The sequence below is a fragment of the Pleurodeles waltl genome, chromosome 4_2, assembly GCF_031143425.1.
Source record: "Pleurodeles waltl isolate 20211129_DDA chromosome 4_2, aPleWal1.hap1.20221129, whole genome shotgun sequence".
Classification (NCBI taxonomy): Eukaryota; Metazoa; Chordata; class Amphibia; order Caudata; family Salamandridae; genus Pleurodeles; species Pleurodeles waltl.
The window spans coordinates 929,839,742-929,857,183 of record NC_090443.1 but is presented as its reverse complement, the minus strand read 5'-3'; the positions used below and the strand labels follow the sequence as shown (position 1 = coordinate 929,857,183).

At 40.5% G+C, this 17,442-nt stretch overlaps 1 protein-coding gene across 1 annotated transcript in view; it reads left to right on the top strand.

Annotated features, from left to right (window-relative positions):
• The window catches only part of LOC138293483 (cytochrome P450 4B1-like), a 138,596-nt gene extending 121,600 nt beyond the window's left edge, over positions 1-16,996 (top strand). Inside the window, exon 12 of the mRNA XM_069232722.1 lies at positions 16,475-16,996. Within this exon, the coding sequence (XP_069088823.1) occupies positions 16,475-16,640 (166 nt within the window). The 3' untranslated portion in view covers positions 16,641-16,996. The remainder of the gene's footprint in view (positions 1-16,474) is intronic.
• Positions 16,997-17,442: the final 446 nt, after the last annotated feature.

Here is a 17,442-nt window from a genome sequence, read left to right as displayed (position 1 = left end):
TTCATTTTGACAAGTTTCATTTTAATTTCAGCATTGGTCATATTCAGTTTAAGACATGTTGAATTCATTTTGGTGGAGCTCATATTTGTTTCAATGCATGTCATATTCATCTTAGCATGTGTCATATATCTTTCAATGGATGCTTCATTCATATTAACACATCTTAATTTTAACATGAATCATATCCATTGCAACATATATTGTAATCATGTCAATTTATATGATATCACTTTCAATGCAAGCCATATTCATTGTGATAAATGTCATGATCATTTTAACGATACTCGTATTAATTTTAAAACATGTCAAATTCATTTCAACGTAGGTCATATTCATTTTAACATGTGTTATATTCTTTTCAATCAATGTTAAGTTTATTTCAATGGATGTCATATTCATATTAACACTTGTCATATTAATTTTAAGATGCAACTTATCAATTTTAAAATATATCATATTAATTTGAATATGTATCATATTAGTTTGAATATGTATCATATTAATTTCAAGGCGTGCCATATTCATTTTAACAAATCTCATGTGAATTTCATCTGTGGTCATACTCATTTGAAGACATGTCAACTTCAATTCAATGGGGTTGCATTAACACAAGCCATATTAATTTTCAATCATCTCCTGTTCATTTCTGTGTGTCTCATAGTAATTGCCATCTCGGTAATATTCATTTCAACACAACTCAGATTCATTGCAACATGTTTAATGTTCATTTCAATGTACATTGTATTAGTTTCAATGTCCATTGTTTTCTTTTCAGAATATAATATATTCATTTCAATACTTTATATTATTTTCAATCTGCTATATTAATTTCAATGTATGTCATATTTCTTTTGGCATAAGTCAATCATTTCAAAAAATGCCCCATTCTTTTTGGTGAATATTTTACCCGTTTCAGTGATTGCTTTATTGTTTACAGTGAGGGCCATATTAATTTCAGTATGATTTATATATATTTCTTATTCAATTTGGTGTGTGTGTTATTCATATTAATCACTAAGTAGCATATTCATTCTGCCAGGTTTCATATTTGTTTTGGTTCAATTCAGATTCAATCTGCCAGGTATCATAATTATTTTGACACACAGTACATTCATTCTAGTGTGTGTCATATTAATTTTGCAGCACTCTATGCATTTCAGGAGGTATCCAATATGGAGAGCTGTAATTTTGACATGAAAGGCTTCCCATACTATAGGGACGCGAGGCTGAACTCCAGGCATACTTGAGCTTGCATATTGTTCTTAGGCAGACCAAACAGTTGCTTGTAAGTGGAGACTTCTATATATAGTGTAATAATGTTACATCCTTCCCTCTACAGATTTGTGATCTGTATTTCAACCTGGAAAGAAGTTTGCAATTCATTATGCTAAAGATGAGCACAGAGAGGGGCCGCTTAAGTTTTTTTATTCCTGTACAGAATTGTGTTTTCCACAGCTTCTCTGATGGAGGATAACCCCAAACTCCTGCACCATAACTACTTAAGGCTATGCATTTACTATTATAAGTCTGGATGAGTTACTGTACTGGCTCATGCCCCAATTTAGAGGAAAACTTAAAGACTGCTGCCACTACCGCCACCATTTTTTGTGCTCTGACAGTTGTAAGCCTATTGCATTTCCTATTTTATTAAATAAAAACCCTGAATAAATAAAAGTGGAGTTTTTTCAATCAACATACCTCCTAGATAAAAGGATCTCGACTTAATACTTTTAAGGCCACAAGACATAACAACTTCTGCTGTTTAACTTATAGCTTGAGACCCAGCATAAACTCATTGAAGCCATGTAGGAGTTTCTGGAAGCCGTTGCTGTCCACGCCTGCGTCATCCGCATATAAAAGGACTGGCACCAAAAGGGTGCCAATCTTTGGGACATCTTCACTGTACTTTATTAAAGTGGAATATAAGGAGTTTATTTAAAAAAAAGAAAAGGTGCCACAATACAACATTGGCGTACTCCTTTAACCACCCTGATTGGAGCCGAACAGTCCCCTTTCACAGAAAAGTGCACTCTTGTGAATGTGCCCTGATGTAGTTGTCTAATAAAAGCCATCAATTGAGTATCTATACCTGCCTGTTCTATCAGGCCCCACAAACGGTCCCTAACTCCTCTGTCAAAGGCACAGGAGAAGTCCATGAAAGCCATATGTGAGGCCCCTCTCCTGGCCGTCACATATTTATCAAGCATGAACATAAGTTTGAGTGCCTTTTCAGATGTCCTCAGACCGGGACAAAATCCATATTGCATGGGGTTCAAAAGTTTATTTTTTTCCTCCCACGACTCTAGCTTCCCAAAAATAACTCGGCCCAGAATTTTTACAGTTAAATCAATCAACGAGATTGGGTGGTAACAGGCAGGTGAAAACCTATCTCCCTTTTTAAAATTTGGGACAATTACTGACTCTTTCCAGGAGGGGACCAAGCCCCCCTGTATCGCAGACCATTACACATTCTTAATCAAAGGGGCCCCAAAATCCAAATAAAATTTAGACAAATCAGCTGGCACCCCATCCGTCCCTGGGGCTTTGCTGCTAGAAGCACTGTTGATAGCATTTGCTACTGCTGTAAGCTCTAAGTCTGCAACCCAGTCTTCATCAAAGGAAAAACCCTTTTCAGGCTCTTTCGAGCTCACTTTTTGTTCTGGTTTGAATACCTTGGTTAAATGATTGACCCATTTTTCTTCTCTGATGTTGCATATAATCTCATCAGGTGAACTTTCCCCTAAAAAAGGGCAATTTACTATGCTCCAAAAGAGGGAGGAATCTTTCAACCGTGAAGCCTTCTGACAAACCTCCCATGCTCCTGTTCTAAGTTCTTGCTTCTTCTGATAGAGGCCCTGTCTATAATTAGATCTTGCCAGCCTAATTTTTAAACCTTCAAGTGGCATTGCATTAGTGGCTAGTTTTAGCACTTGCAGTGCAGCTGTACATTCTTTGGAGAACCAAGAATGACTCTGATGGATCTTAGGGGGTTTATTTGAGGTCAACATAGAACTTTAAAATTAAATAAAATGTTTGCAGGGTTAGGCGACACTGAAAGGCAAACCAAAAGTTCCCTGTACTTATTTATGAACAGGCTTCCTGAAAATTATTTTGGGTCAATAGCTTCCCACCAAAGACACACCCTTTTTTTGCAATTGTAATAGCCCGGGAATCTAATGTTGGGAATGGTCAGCAATATTAAGATAGTTGATTCTTAAATGGGATTGTGATCACTAAATGGAAGGGACTGAATTCTGTAGTCATCTGATCGCTCGGCCATATCACTCGAGATCAAAATAAAATCAATGATAGAACTCTGTCCCAGACCAGTAAATGTAAATGTGGGTAAATTTTGATTCTCTCTACTTTTATTGCAATGGAAAGATTAGGATTCAGTGACAACACAAATCCATGCAAAGCTTTGCCATATGGGGTATGTATAAAATGCCCAATATTCAAAGCTTGTTCATCCTCAAATCCACATATAACATCCCCATGTGGGCATTTACAGATATTAAAAAGCCGAGCCCAGATGATAGCACTTGGGATATTCGTTTTGTCACCTATTCCCCGGTTGCCCAGCCCACTCTTCTATAACTCCAATAGGAAGCGACATCAAAAAATTAAAATAAAAATTAATCAGAAGGATATTAAACTGTCTGAGGGCACACAAGTTTAAGATTTCATAACAAGGCCTTGAGTCTACTGTCCTAACTTCAAGATTCCCAATGTGGTTAGTGCCAAAGGTAGCTAAACCTCCCTTCCCTCCTCCAGCTGCAGAAGGGTTTGCAATGATAAAATATGACTTATATCCATTTATAACAACTGTATCGAAATTCAAGGTTCTCTTGGCAACAGATTACATCCTATGTCTCAATGAAGGACAACCAATCCATGTTTTGTAGCTTATTTCGAAGACGCACCACATTCCAGGAAAGCAATGACAACACTTGTGAGACCTTTTGGGTTATTAATACTTCAGGAGAGTCATGAGAAGGAATTGCTTTGACCCCCCCCACTGAGTTAGTTTTGCACCAGGAAAGGAGCAGAATCTTCATAGTCATCTAAAAAAAAGTCCCCAATTGAGTCTGGGCCCGACAGTGCAAAAAAGCGGTTTTCCAATGGGAGTAGAAAGGGCGATGATGGTGCATTTTGGTTGTACCTTCCGCCCTTCTCCCTCAGTGCAACCGGATATAAGTACCTATAAAAGAAGCCCAAAGGCAATAACTTCAAGGGTCTGCAGTTGATTATACTGGCCTGTACTTGTGATAGGATATATCCTGGTATCATGGGATTTTGGAAGTGTCCCCTCTTCATACTTTTTACCCAAGTGACCTATTTCTGCCACCCTCCTCACCATAATTATTTCCTGTTCTATGTCCCATTCATGTATTATATTATTCTTGAACCAGCACATAACTCTATTCTTAAGAAAAGTTATGGTTTCATAGATGCTTTCAGCTAAATGAGGCACATTTGCCATTACTATCACAAGGGGGGCTGATGCTGTGGGAGATCGATGGCGGCTAAAGAGCTTTTTTTCTATTAGGGGCCTCTCTCTGATTTAGATCATTAGCTACAGGTATCAATAGTCTACTTCTCTGAGAAGGGGGTAAGGGAGGTGGAGCACTTCCTGAACTTATAGGGCACAAGTTAGTAGACAAGACCACTCCAGACGTGCTATTACTTGCAACATTACAGACTGATCCATTTCAAACCATCTCATTATGTAACCAGGGTTGGATGGCCACTCGTTCTGGTAGGTGAGATGCAACTAATGCTATTGGCACTGAGACAGAACAAAGAGCAGATCCAGATGATTCAATTGCAGACAATGAGGCAGTCTTTGGCAGTGTAAGCTCGTCTCCATGAGTTCCGCCATTTTCCTATGGATTTTTAAATGAAGATAGCTATGTTAAACTGGCATCTGTAGCTACCAGGCATTCCAAAATAGGGGCCAATTTCCTTTCCAGCAAATCACAAATGACCAATCTTATCTGGTCCCAGGAATCATCTATTGTAGATGAAGTTTGAGTTGAAACATTTAGTCCAGCTTGTTCCAATACTGCCCTTGTATTTAAAACTCTTTTCCTTTGTTTAGCTGGTTTCCCCTTCTCACATGGGCTAACAATATGAGCAACATGCAGGTCAATCATAGAATTACTGCCTTCTTGAACAGAACTGGCTTCATGCTGGGGATGGATAAGTAAACCGCCTCTCTCAAAGCTAGGTCCCTGAGATTAATGTAAAGAAGTTGTAGCCCATGACAAATCTACTACTTCATCCAAACATGATAGCTTCGGCACCGTAGGGGAAATAATATGCAAGGGTGAGCCAGAGGGAGGGGGCTCCCTTTGTTGGTGGTGCTCTGCCAGTTTAATTTCATTCATCACCAAGTCCACCGCCCTTACCAAGAAATTGTCAATAGTTGAGGGGGGTTGTTTAGTGTGGTGGTCCACTCCACCCACTGCCCCCAGCCACCCCCCCTACGATTTGTTTTCATCTACCCATTTATCAGAATATGCTAATGATTTAAATGGAAAGAATAAAGTCTATAACAAGTCAAGGGCTGGCAACTTTCAACAACTGCCCTATAATGGATCTCGATCTGTCCCAAAGGTATGAAATCGAGCCGCACTTCGTCACATTTGTAAAGAATAGGCCAATAAATACCTTCCTTTCAGCATGAAAATTAAACAAGATTTTCCGAACCCTCTGCAAAGTGGAGGGGCCCGGCAGGGGCTCTTCCGGGTTATGAAGGGCTAAGACGGGACCGTCTTCGCCCTGTCTTCGTTCAGGCACATCCTGGACTGCGGTAAAGTGGCCGTGCTTTTACAGTGTCAGCACATCAGGGCTTCAGGGCTTTTGGAACAATACAGGATGGGGTACGAAGTCGCTCCCCAATCGCAAGAGTCTTGGTCCAACTCACAAACAGCAGTCTCCTCCATTGCAAATGCATCCCGCGCTGCAGTAAAGCAAAAACGCTTTTACAGCATCAGTGTGTTAGGGCATCTGGGCTTCTGGAGAAGTGCAGGCCGGAGGACAAAGTCCCACCCCAGCCACATGAATACTAGTCCCACTAACAAACTGGAGTCTCGTCCTTTGCAAGCACGTCCCACGCTGCAGTAAAGCGGGTGTGCTTTTACAGCGTCAGGGCATCTGAAGCAGTACAGGCTGGGGGATGAAGTCCCATCCTAGGCACAATAGTCCTGGTCCCACTCACAAACAGCAGCCTCCTCCTTTGCTAGGCAGTTTACGTTTTTTGCAAAGATGCAAATGCAGAGAACAAGGATCTGGACTTTAGCTGATTGCTTGCATGTGAAAGGAACCCAGATTATCAAATGCAATACCTAAATAAGTATATTTCATGACAGTTTCCAACATCTCTTCTAAATAAGAAGTTTAAGACTTTTTAAAACAACTTCCAAAAGTCAAAACTTTGGTCTTTTTGATGCTAATCTCCATTTTATTTGTTTTGGTAAACGCTGCAAAAGCAATTAGCATTTTCTTAAGAGTAAATGAGGTTTTGCTTAACAGAACAATATCATTTACATATTGAGGACTTGAAATTGGATGAACGTTTAGTTGAGGAGGACAGAAGATGGGTTCTGCAAGTGAGTAATTAGAGTCAGTAATGTATGGAATACATAAAATTGGAGTCAACATGCATCCCTTTTAAGACAACCACTGATCGGAATCTTTTCAGTTAGTTTATGTTCATCATCCATCTTAACAATGACCCATCTGTGTATAGCATTTCCATTGTCCAGAGAAGTGTTGTTGAGATGTTTCACCATTTAAGCTTCTCCCACAGTCTGTGTCTTGAGACCTCAACAAAGGCAGATTTTAACTCTACAAAACAGGTGTAGAGAGGAAGACAAAACTTACTTCAGGTTGGCTAGTACAGACAAATTTGGACTTAAACCACTTCTGTTTTTGGACGCCCGTCTGATTTTATGTATAAGATTGAATTGCTCCACCCATGACTGTGGTTGCTTTGATAAAAGCGAGGCAAATAATTATGACTATATTTCTATCAAGGCAATTAGACTGTAGTTGGCTGGGTTTCCTGGGTGATCGCTCTTTGTGATGCAGTTTCAAACTGCCATGTTGACCTGGAAAAATAAAAGTTTTGCTAGGCTTAAAACCACATTTTCAATTCTTATACGTCGTCCCTTAAGTAGACCCTAGGCTTCAAGGGCAGGGTGCATGGTTCTTAAAAAGTAGGGCATGTGTGTTTACGTTTTACAATTCCTGACAGTGAAAAACTCACAAAGTCTCTTTTCACTGTAGGAAGGTTATCTCTCCCATAGACTAACAGTGGGTTACCTTATTACACTAAGAAATGATCATTTCAGTTTGGGGGTAGATAGAGAAATGCTTCTTCCACTAATTTGAATTGTAATTTAAAGACCTCTTTAATTGAAAAGTTGGATTTTAAGTTAATATTCTTAAAATACCCCTTATAGAAAACTGGCGTTTTTTGCCTAAACCAAATGTAACTTTCTGTCAGTGTGCAGGGTCACATGACTGTGAATGGCTCTCCTGTGGTGTGTTTCATATTCCTTCCAGACATGAGGACAAAAGGGACTTGTGTGTGGTGCAGACTGTTTCTCACCTGAACAGGATGTTCTGGGGCAGTTGTACTCAGCCTTCCTGAAATGTAAAGAATTGATGCGAGAACTGTGCCCATTCACCTCCTGTCTTCAGATGGTGCTGACTCTGTCACTGACAAATGCAGGACACACCTAGGCCTGCCTACCCTTTGGTACCCTAGAAAAATTCAAACCAAAGCCAGGAAAGAGGGAAAGCCAGACATAGGTGTCATCGCCCATCCACAGGCGGTCACTGGATATAAGAATAACACATCCAGAAGCTCTCAAGAAAACTCTCCTGGACCTGTGGAAGATTCAGAAGATGGACTGCCCTTCTTTCTGAAGATAGAAGACTGGTTCTTCTTGCCTTGAACTAAGGATCCCTTGAAGTGACTCAAAGGGTGAGTTGACTGCCCTGTTGTTTGAGCTACAGGAATGTAAGCTACAGGAATGTAACAAGCTTACAGAGGCCCCTCTGAAACTGCACAGCTGACCAGCACTACCTCGACCGGCCTAAGTCCTGCTGCTGGCCTCTGCTGTAGTGAGCCATAATCCCCAAGAGTTGCCTGGCTGGCACCAGAGTGTACTACTACTTCCTCAAAACAGAACTCCAGATAAAAATCCAGAAGCTTGGGCTCTATGAGCCTGCAAGCAGACTCATCAAGCCAAGAAGTGACTGTCTGCGATGCCCACCAATGCAGACCTCTAGTGATGACCTGCTCTTCGCATCAGCTACTACCATTTGCATCAGCAATGACCACCCCGTCTCCTGTCAATGGAAAGCTCCAGTGATGAGCTGCTCTTCATTCCAAACAGCAACGGCCAACGTGAACCTGCTACTCGCTTCGACAATCGACTCTTCGCAGCATTCCCCAGCATGAAACTCCACCTGAGGCTCCCCGTGTGGACTTGGACTGTGAGAAGGTAAACTCATCACCAGGAGAAACCTGGTGCCTGTATTGTATTTGAAATATGCTCCATCACAGTCAGCCTGCACCTGTGACTTTGACCCGGTCCATAGAGACCACATACTTGCGAGTGGCGCTTAGTGGTTTTTGGCATGAGTTTAACCTACAATTTTAAGAATTCTTAACTTTGGTTTGATTGACTGGATTTTTGTTTTATGGCATGTTATTTATTAAATATTACTCTATTTTTATAAATTGGTTAGGCATTTTTCTTGGGTTCTGCTCTTACTTTATCACCGTTCATGTACTGTATAAATGCTTTACACATTACCTCTAAATTAAGTAAATTAAGCATGACTGCTATTGTGCCAAGCTACCAGAAGGTTAAGAACAGGTTTATTTAGTGACTTTTGTGGGTCACCCTTACAAGGATTGTGTTTATTATTTGGGTGGGGCTTCCACCCTCTCAACAAACAACTCAATTTCCTATAATTTTTATATATATTTTTTCCACTGAAAAAAAAACAAAGGTTAAGGTGACATTATAGTTAGATATGCTTCTAAGATCGTACCGTACACAAAACAAAAACCTCAGAAATGAACAATAAAAGGTTAAAGTGACATTATATAAGGTAAGGTAATAAGATTTTAGCTTACCTTAAAAACAAATAGTCATTTGCTAAAAAACTAAGGTTAAACTGAAATTATACTTGAAATAATATAAACACTAACATTTAAAAAATCAAAAAGCCATTGCAAATTCATCATTTATAGTCTACTGAGCAAACTATAATTTGTGCCCCTGCCATTCACCGCTTATGACTTCACATAATACATCACTCATGCCATCATTTAGGATATCACTGATATCTCAAATAACATAATTGATGACATCATTGATGACATCATCCAACATATTGGTCCTCAAATTGATCTATAAACTGCTTGATCATTTTACAGAAACAAAGTAGGTAATAACTGGCCCATGAATGTATAAAATATAGATTGAGTTTTTGTATATGTTTCAAGTAGAAACAATGTAGTACTGGAAACATGTCTGATTCAGTATGGTAAAAGTTAGGTGGTGCAAAGTTTTGCTATCAGAGAATACTTAAGGGCAAGCAGTACTTCATTTAAACCTGGTAGACACTAAGGGGGTCACTTTTTGTGACAAATGATGGCACAAACCTTGGTCTCATATCTATGAGGCCACGCAAAGCCACTTTGCCTGGCATTTGAATAGCACCGTGGATATGGAGTAAGGCAAAGCTGCGAAAATTGCTGTGTCACCTTACTCAGCGCAAGTAAGGCATTCCATGGGTGTTGCCGGGGATGTTCCCACACAACATCCATTGATTTTGATGCATCCCCAGATTTACATCACCAGATTTACAAGAGTTTGAAAACCTGGAGATGCACCACGACCTTATGCCTCTTCAGGGGAGGCACACGAGGAGTAATGTCTTTATTTCTCCTCATTTTTCCCTCTGCAGCACCCATGGAAAGAGAGAAAAGCCTCACAAAATAGTTTTCGTGCACGAAGGTGCCCTTCCTGCACTAAAACAATGCTGCCTACAATGCAGACACCCTTGCACCATGGTGCAAGGGTGACTGTGCTGCCACTAGGCAGCCATAACAGTGCCAATGCAGGTGGAAAGGACAGGAATGCACCGTTTTGCATAAAAATTGTGCAATCCTGCCCTTCCCCTTTGTCACAGGTCAGCGCAGCAAGGTGACTTGCTGCTCTGTCCTGTGTCAAAAGCTCAAAAATATGGAACTGAGTACGAATAAGTTATGGATTAGTTTAAAGGCTTGTTGCAAAACGTGCAAAAAATGAACGGTTCTCCTTACAATGTATTATTTATCTGTGGATTTCTGTTCACATACTAACGATGTAGTGCTATGAACAAAATGTATATGTAGATTTGTAAAGTTCAGATATTTATTTCCATAAGTTTAATGACAATTCTGAGACATTATACATTGTTGTAGAACGTATAACCCATGGGTGGCTCACAGACTGATCAAGTCAGATGATGGTAAGCATTGTTAAAATAGTGTACGCCATTCAGCTCATTTCAGAAATATGTGGAGGGTACTTTTATGCATTAAACATACAACATAATGACATATCTCATCAGGGTAAATAATGAAAAAACACTGTTTTTGAATGGTATTCAGGGGTTAGCATGTTTCTGGTCTCATTAATGTCTACAGTGGCATGACATTTCTTATGTAAATCTTCATACTCTACTTTCTCTGTTATTGCGAAGAGTTAACTCCACTAGTATGTCAGAGGTTATGGGAAACTGAGTCTGCATGTACCTGGCTGAATACCTTCCAGTATGGAAAGGTTATAGCAAACTGCCATATCCCCTGGGTGAGGCCATCAATGATGTCATCTGTGATGTTGTTTTGCAGTGTCATAAGTGATGTAATCAATGATGTCATTTAACATGCCATGAGTGATATAACATGTGAGGTCATAAACAATGCACAGCAGGATACAAGTTATAGGTACAGGTGAATTTCAATGTTTTTTCTGGTTTTTAAATGTTAATCCTTATCACATTTCAACACCTATCTATAATGCCACTTTATCCCTTGGTATTTCAATGAATATATGTGTTTTTTAGGATAAGCTAATTTGTGTAACTATGCCTAACAATTAGGTCACTTTAACATTTGTTTTCTTTCAATGGATTTCTGTATTTTTATAAATCATATTTAAAGTTAAACATATGCCCAACACACCTGTGCCCATCCCCTGGGGGTGCCCAAACCCCTTACTGTTGTCCATCCTCCTTCCAGGCCACACATCCATTCCCTCACAAGTGTGATCTACACCACCATTACCACTATTAACTCAGTAACATTAAAATAAGTCCAAGGTCAACTGCTGTTATTTGGGCTATTACTATTCACTGTCTGACAATATGCATTTTTTTAAAGCTCTTTGAAGAGCATCTCTTCCATATTTTAACTTTCTAATATTTCTATTTCCAGTTTTTCCCAAATGCTTTCAGAGACACTTATTGCTCCTGGCCCTGTCAAAAGATACAACAATTGCATTCAGTAAACATAATTGTTTATTGTTCCTTTCCATACTTGCTTTTACACTAACACAGAACCATTAGTTATCACTTAGTCACCTTTGCTCCATTCCTTGGCCTCTGTTGTGTTTGATGCCACAGTATGTATATGTTTATCTTTGTGGGTGTATGAGATTCCGACTAACCCAGTGTTACATCTTATCAGAATTCTTCTTATGAGTTTTAAGTGGGGAAGAATCAAAGTCAAAAACAATAGACATGCAACTGATCCTAGGAGAAGAGGAGCTGTTTAAGATGGATACTGTAATATCTGTGCCTTCCTACAAATGGAGAGGGGTTATATGGACATTTTTCGATCTTGAAATTCTATAACTCTACACTGGTTGATCAACATTTGTAAGACATTGGACTAATATTTGAGATGAGTAACTACCCGCCTCAAAGAATAATCACAACCCTTGTCAGGTAATGAAGTACAAATGCCCAAATAAGATTAAAAATCTAGAATAAAATTAAAAAAAAAAAAAAGTCACCAAAATGACAAAGTCCAACACAGGAAATCAGAGACATGATTTTTTAAAGTCATAAGTAGAAATATTGGCACAAAGCGGCAATGAAAGTCAATGGTTGCAGTAAAGCAGAAACTAGTCACAATTTGAGGCTGACTGGAATGGAGGGCGGGTCAAAAAAACTAGGTTTGTCCTGGTCAAAGATTTTGTCATCTGATTTAGGGCCTGATTTAGAATTTGGCGAAGGGGTTACTCCGTCACAACAGTGACGGATATCCCATTTGCCGAAATATAAATCTCATAGGATAAAATGGGATTTATATTTCGGCGGATGGTATATCTGTCACTGTTGTGATTGATAAACCCCCCCATCAAACTCTAAATAAGGCCCTTATTCTTTTAAGACCCAATCAACCACAGGGGTACAAAACTAAAGCACCCAAAGACTTCAGGAAAGGCATTTTGATACTTACAGAGTTTCAAGAAGAGGCCAACTGCAGGGTCCAGTCCATGTCCAGTCACCAGTGGTCAACTGGGCAGTTGCAGGTAAGGCCTCTTGCAGCTTGTTTTTTCCCTGTAACTTCAAAGGAGGTCAGCCTTATAATCCTTGGAGTTCACATCTTTATCTTGTACAGAAGGGAGCAGGTCCAATCCTTTAGGACTTTCTCAGGTCACGGATAGCAGGTCCATTCTTCTTCTGATCTTTCACTGGTACAGAAAGTGTTCTGTCCTCCTGTGCTCTTTCCCAGGTATAGAAGTGCTCCATCCTCTTTAATTCAGATCTGGCAGTATTATGCAGTCGGTGCCTGGAGAGGCCACATTTATGCTTGGCATGAGCTAGTGGGTGGGAATGACTCCTAGGCACGTCCTAACTCAGGGGCATCATCCACCCCCGCTTTAGCAGCTACAGTAGCGGGTTTTTTGATGGGCATCTTCTGTCTGCAAATCGACAAAGACTCATATTTAATGCAAAAGGATGGGAGGGTGAGTGGATGGAAGGATAGAAAGGTGAATCTATGGGTGGATGTAGGGATGGATGTGTGAGTTAAATGGTGGATGAGTGGATGAGGGAAGAAGTGGATGGATAGATGCATGGATGAATGGATGGAAAGATGGATGAGTGAAAGGGAGGAAGGATTGATTAATGAATGGATGTGTGAAGGGGTAGATGGATGGAAGATGAGAGAAAGGATGGATGGATGAATGAGTGAAAGGTTGAATAATAAGTGAAAGGATGGATGGATGGATGGATTGATGGATGGATGGAGTAAAATGCTGGATGGATGAACCGGTTGAAAGGGTGGACGGATGGATGGGTGGATGGATGGATGGTTGAGTGAAAGGATGGATGTAAGGTCAGATGAGTGAAAGAATGGATGAATGAGTGAAATAGAGGGTAGCTGAATGGATCGATGAGTGGATGAATGGACTGAGTGAAAGGGTAGATGATGGATGAGTGAAAGGATGTATGTTAGGATAGATGAGAAAAAATAGATAGATGAGTGAAAGGGAGGGTAGATGGATGGATAAATATCGATGGATGAGTGAAAGAGAGTATGGATGGACAAATAAGTGATTGGGTAGATAAATGGATGAGTGAGTCAAAGGATGGAAAATAAGTGAAAGGGTAAACAGATGGATGGATAAGTCAAAGGGGGGATGGATGAGTGAAAGGATGGATGGCTGAGTGAAAGGGTGGATAGATGGATGAGTAAAAGGGAGGATGGACTGCTGTATGGAGGTAAAGAATGAATGGATGAGTGAAAGGTTGGATGAAAGGGTGAATGGGCTGATAACTGAAAGAACGGATGGATGACAGGGTGGATAAGTGAAAAGTGGATGACTGGATGAGTGAGCGAAAGGATGGATGATAAGTGAAAGGGTAAATGGATAGATGGATAAGTCGAAGGGGGATGGAGAAGTGAAAGGATTGATGAGTGAGTGAAAGGACAGATATGCTTGATGATAGGTTTGAGGATAGATAGACAGGTTTGGATGTGGCATGCAGACGGATTAATAGAATGGTGACAGACTGAACATTGGACAAAAGACTGAATGGATGAAAGAATATAATGGGCAACTGGTGAATTATCAGTGGGAGGATGGAAGGATGAAAGATGAGTGGATAGCTGATTGGATGGAAGATACAAACAAACTCTTCTGGAAAGAGTCATGATGACTTGCTGCTCTTGCATGGTGCCATAAGAGCTTTGCTTCTAAATTGGCAGCATTTATATTTTCTGGCTACTCCCTTGCCCTAACCAATAGGGGAAAATTTCCATGGGTCAACCCTATCCCCTTTGGGTATTTTTATGATGGTGAAAGACCTCGGAAAAACTAAACCTGGGCTCTGAAGTGGTGGGGTATGTGCAGAGTACATCATGGTAGTTCTAGTGTCCTCTCACATCTAACATCCAAATACATTTTGAAGCAGCAACTCACAGTGAATACATAAGAATTGTCTTGGCATCCCGTTCCTTTCCTGTTAAGTGCACTCCTGTGTGCTATCTCTAAAGCCAGCAGACCTCAGACCTGTGAAGCAGGATTTACCACTCCAGCACGAATTGGCATATCAGTGTCAAAATTAAACCTTGCATATTCAAGCAGCAACATGGCAGTAACTAGTGTTCCTACATGATGCCCATGAACTACAAACTTTTTTAGGATGGTCAATATCAGAGAGCATTTTTTTCAAACTACTACTATTTTGTAGTTGCCGCATTGTCTTCTTGCTGTAGGAGCTTTTAAAGGGACAGCCACTACACTGACTCTAATCTGAACTTGACCCTGCAAAACTAATTGGTCTTCGATTGGTCCAAAATTCGGATACATTACCGTCGGAATTAGTATCAGTCTTGCCGTAGAACTATCCCTGTGCGTATGACTTTACAGAGCGTTTCCAAAACAATATTCTGAACCAGGTTTCAGAAGATCTTAATACCTGTAAAAAGAAAATAAGAAAGTCGGTGAACTTATTTTTTTTTTGTTTGTAGTTTTATATTGCGCGAACTTTGCATGTGGACATTTAAATCACTATACAAGAGCACGAGATTACCTTACACATGGTCAGATTCATTTTATTTTAGGGACAGGGAGATTAACAGTGGCGGCCCGTCCTTTAGGGCGGAGGGGCCATGCCCCCCCACCCTTTGCCCCTCCTGAAGAGTGTCTGTCAGGCTGAACAAAGGCCAGCCTGACAGACATTCTTCATTTCAGCTCAGACAGCCAGCAGTGAGCCATGTGAGATTTGCGCAGACTCCTGGCTGCCTGAGCTGAACTTTGCTGGGCTGAGGAGGTCACAGCTCCTATGGGCGTGACCTCCTCGTCTCAGCAAAGGTGCCTCGAGGCCCTCCCCTGGGTGACGAGGAAAGCGTCACCCATTGACACTCGTTTGGGCGCTTCAGGTTTAAGCCCTGAAGCGCCCAGGGTGAGTGTCAATCATTGACACTTTGTCACAGAGTGGGGTGGGGTCAGCAGTCTCAGTGACCCCATCCCACTCTGTGACAAGGCTGGGACTGCTGCCTTCCCTCATTGGCTGACCTGAGGGAAGGCAGCAGTCCCAACCCTCCTGGGACGTGGAGGCTGAAGGTAAGTGTGTGTGTTTGTGATGTTTTAAATTGAATGTTTGGTGCGCGCGTGCATGTTTGAGTGTTATGAGTGTTGTTAAGGGAAGTGCGTGTGTATGTGTGTGAAAGAATGTGTGTGTGTGATCTTTTAAAATTAATGTTTGGTGCATGTATGCATGTTTGAATGTTATGAGTGTTAATGGCTGTGCGTGTGCGAAAGAATGAGTGTGTGTGATGTTTTAAAATGAATGTTTGGTGCGTGCGTTCATGTTTGAATTGTATGAGTGTTGTTGATGGATGTGCGTGCGTGTCTGTGTGTGAAAGAATGAGTGTGTGTGTGTCTGTGCTTCCCACCCGCCCCCCTCCCTCCTAAAGCTGCCGGCCGCCACTGGAGATTAAGTGCTTTGCCCAGAATCACAAAATACTGAGCCACCGCAGAACTTGAACCTGGTTTCCCAGTTGTAAGGGCCACATCTCCTCCCCTGTGACAGTGAGAATAGTCTAAAGATAAAAAAACAAACAAAAAACTAGCATATCTGACTGTGGACAAATCCCAACATAGGCAATAATGTTCACTTCTTTGGCTATGTGAAAATAACAATAACAGCAACATTACAGCAAGAACCATCATCCTTCTCATCATCATCATCTTCATCATAATAATAATTAATCGTATTATTGGTAGCTATTGTATTATCGTTTATATTAGTAGCATGACATCAATTTAACTAGTAGTGTTAAAGTGTTAGTATTGTTAGAGTTGTTGTATTCAAAATGGTTTCAAAGATGTTATAACAGACAAGAGGCATTTACCGCATTGATCAATCCAACATCTTTCCTCAGGAACTGCATCGGACAGAACTTCGCCATGAATGAGATGAAAGTGGCTGTGGCGCTGACTCTGCTCCGCTTCAAGCTTTCTCCAGATGAAAGTAAACATCCCATCAAGGTGCCTCAAATCGTCCTACGGTCCAAGAACGGGATTCACCTGAAGCTGGAGAAACTATGATTGTCAGATGTTGTGTAAATAGGAAAAGTGAGACGTAAAAACTGATCAATATGGACTTTCTGCACGACCTTAGGCAGAAGCAGAGTTCATAAACACTACTTTTTGGTTTTCAATGCTTTTATTTAATGTTCCAACCAACTGAATTTGCAAAGTATTGATAAAACAGCAGAACAACCAATACTGTAGTGTAATACTATATGTTAAGATATTGAAACTGTGCATATTTCGAATTGACCACGATTATCAATGTAAATGTCCCTTGAATATTTATGACATTACTTGGCATTAGAACTCTTTATCTATATAGAAACATCTAAATAAATGGATCAAGGTGGGGTCTTCGAGTTGAATTCAAATTCCAGTAGTAATTTAAGTTGTTGGTGTTGATATTTGATGTAACATCCAGGTTACAGTGCAGCATTCCTACACAACTTCCTTCATACTTTGACTACCACTACGGGCAAGTGACCTGCTGCATGTATCCTTCCAGATGTGTATCAATATCTGAGGTTGTATGGAATGAGTCTTACAATTCTACAAACCAGCAGGTTTTCCTAGATGTGTAATTATATGATTAACCCCTTCGCTGCCAGACCTTTTCCCCTCCTGTGCTGAGCATTTATTGGCTATTTGGGGCCGTTCGCGCTACGGCCCTCATAAATTTTTGTCCACATAAGCTATCCAAGCCAAATTTGCATCCTTTTTTTCCAAAATCCTAGGGATTCCATGGGTACCCAGAGTTTGTGGGTTTCCTTAGAGGAGACCAAGAAATTAGCCAAAATTCAGCAACCATTTCTTTTTT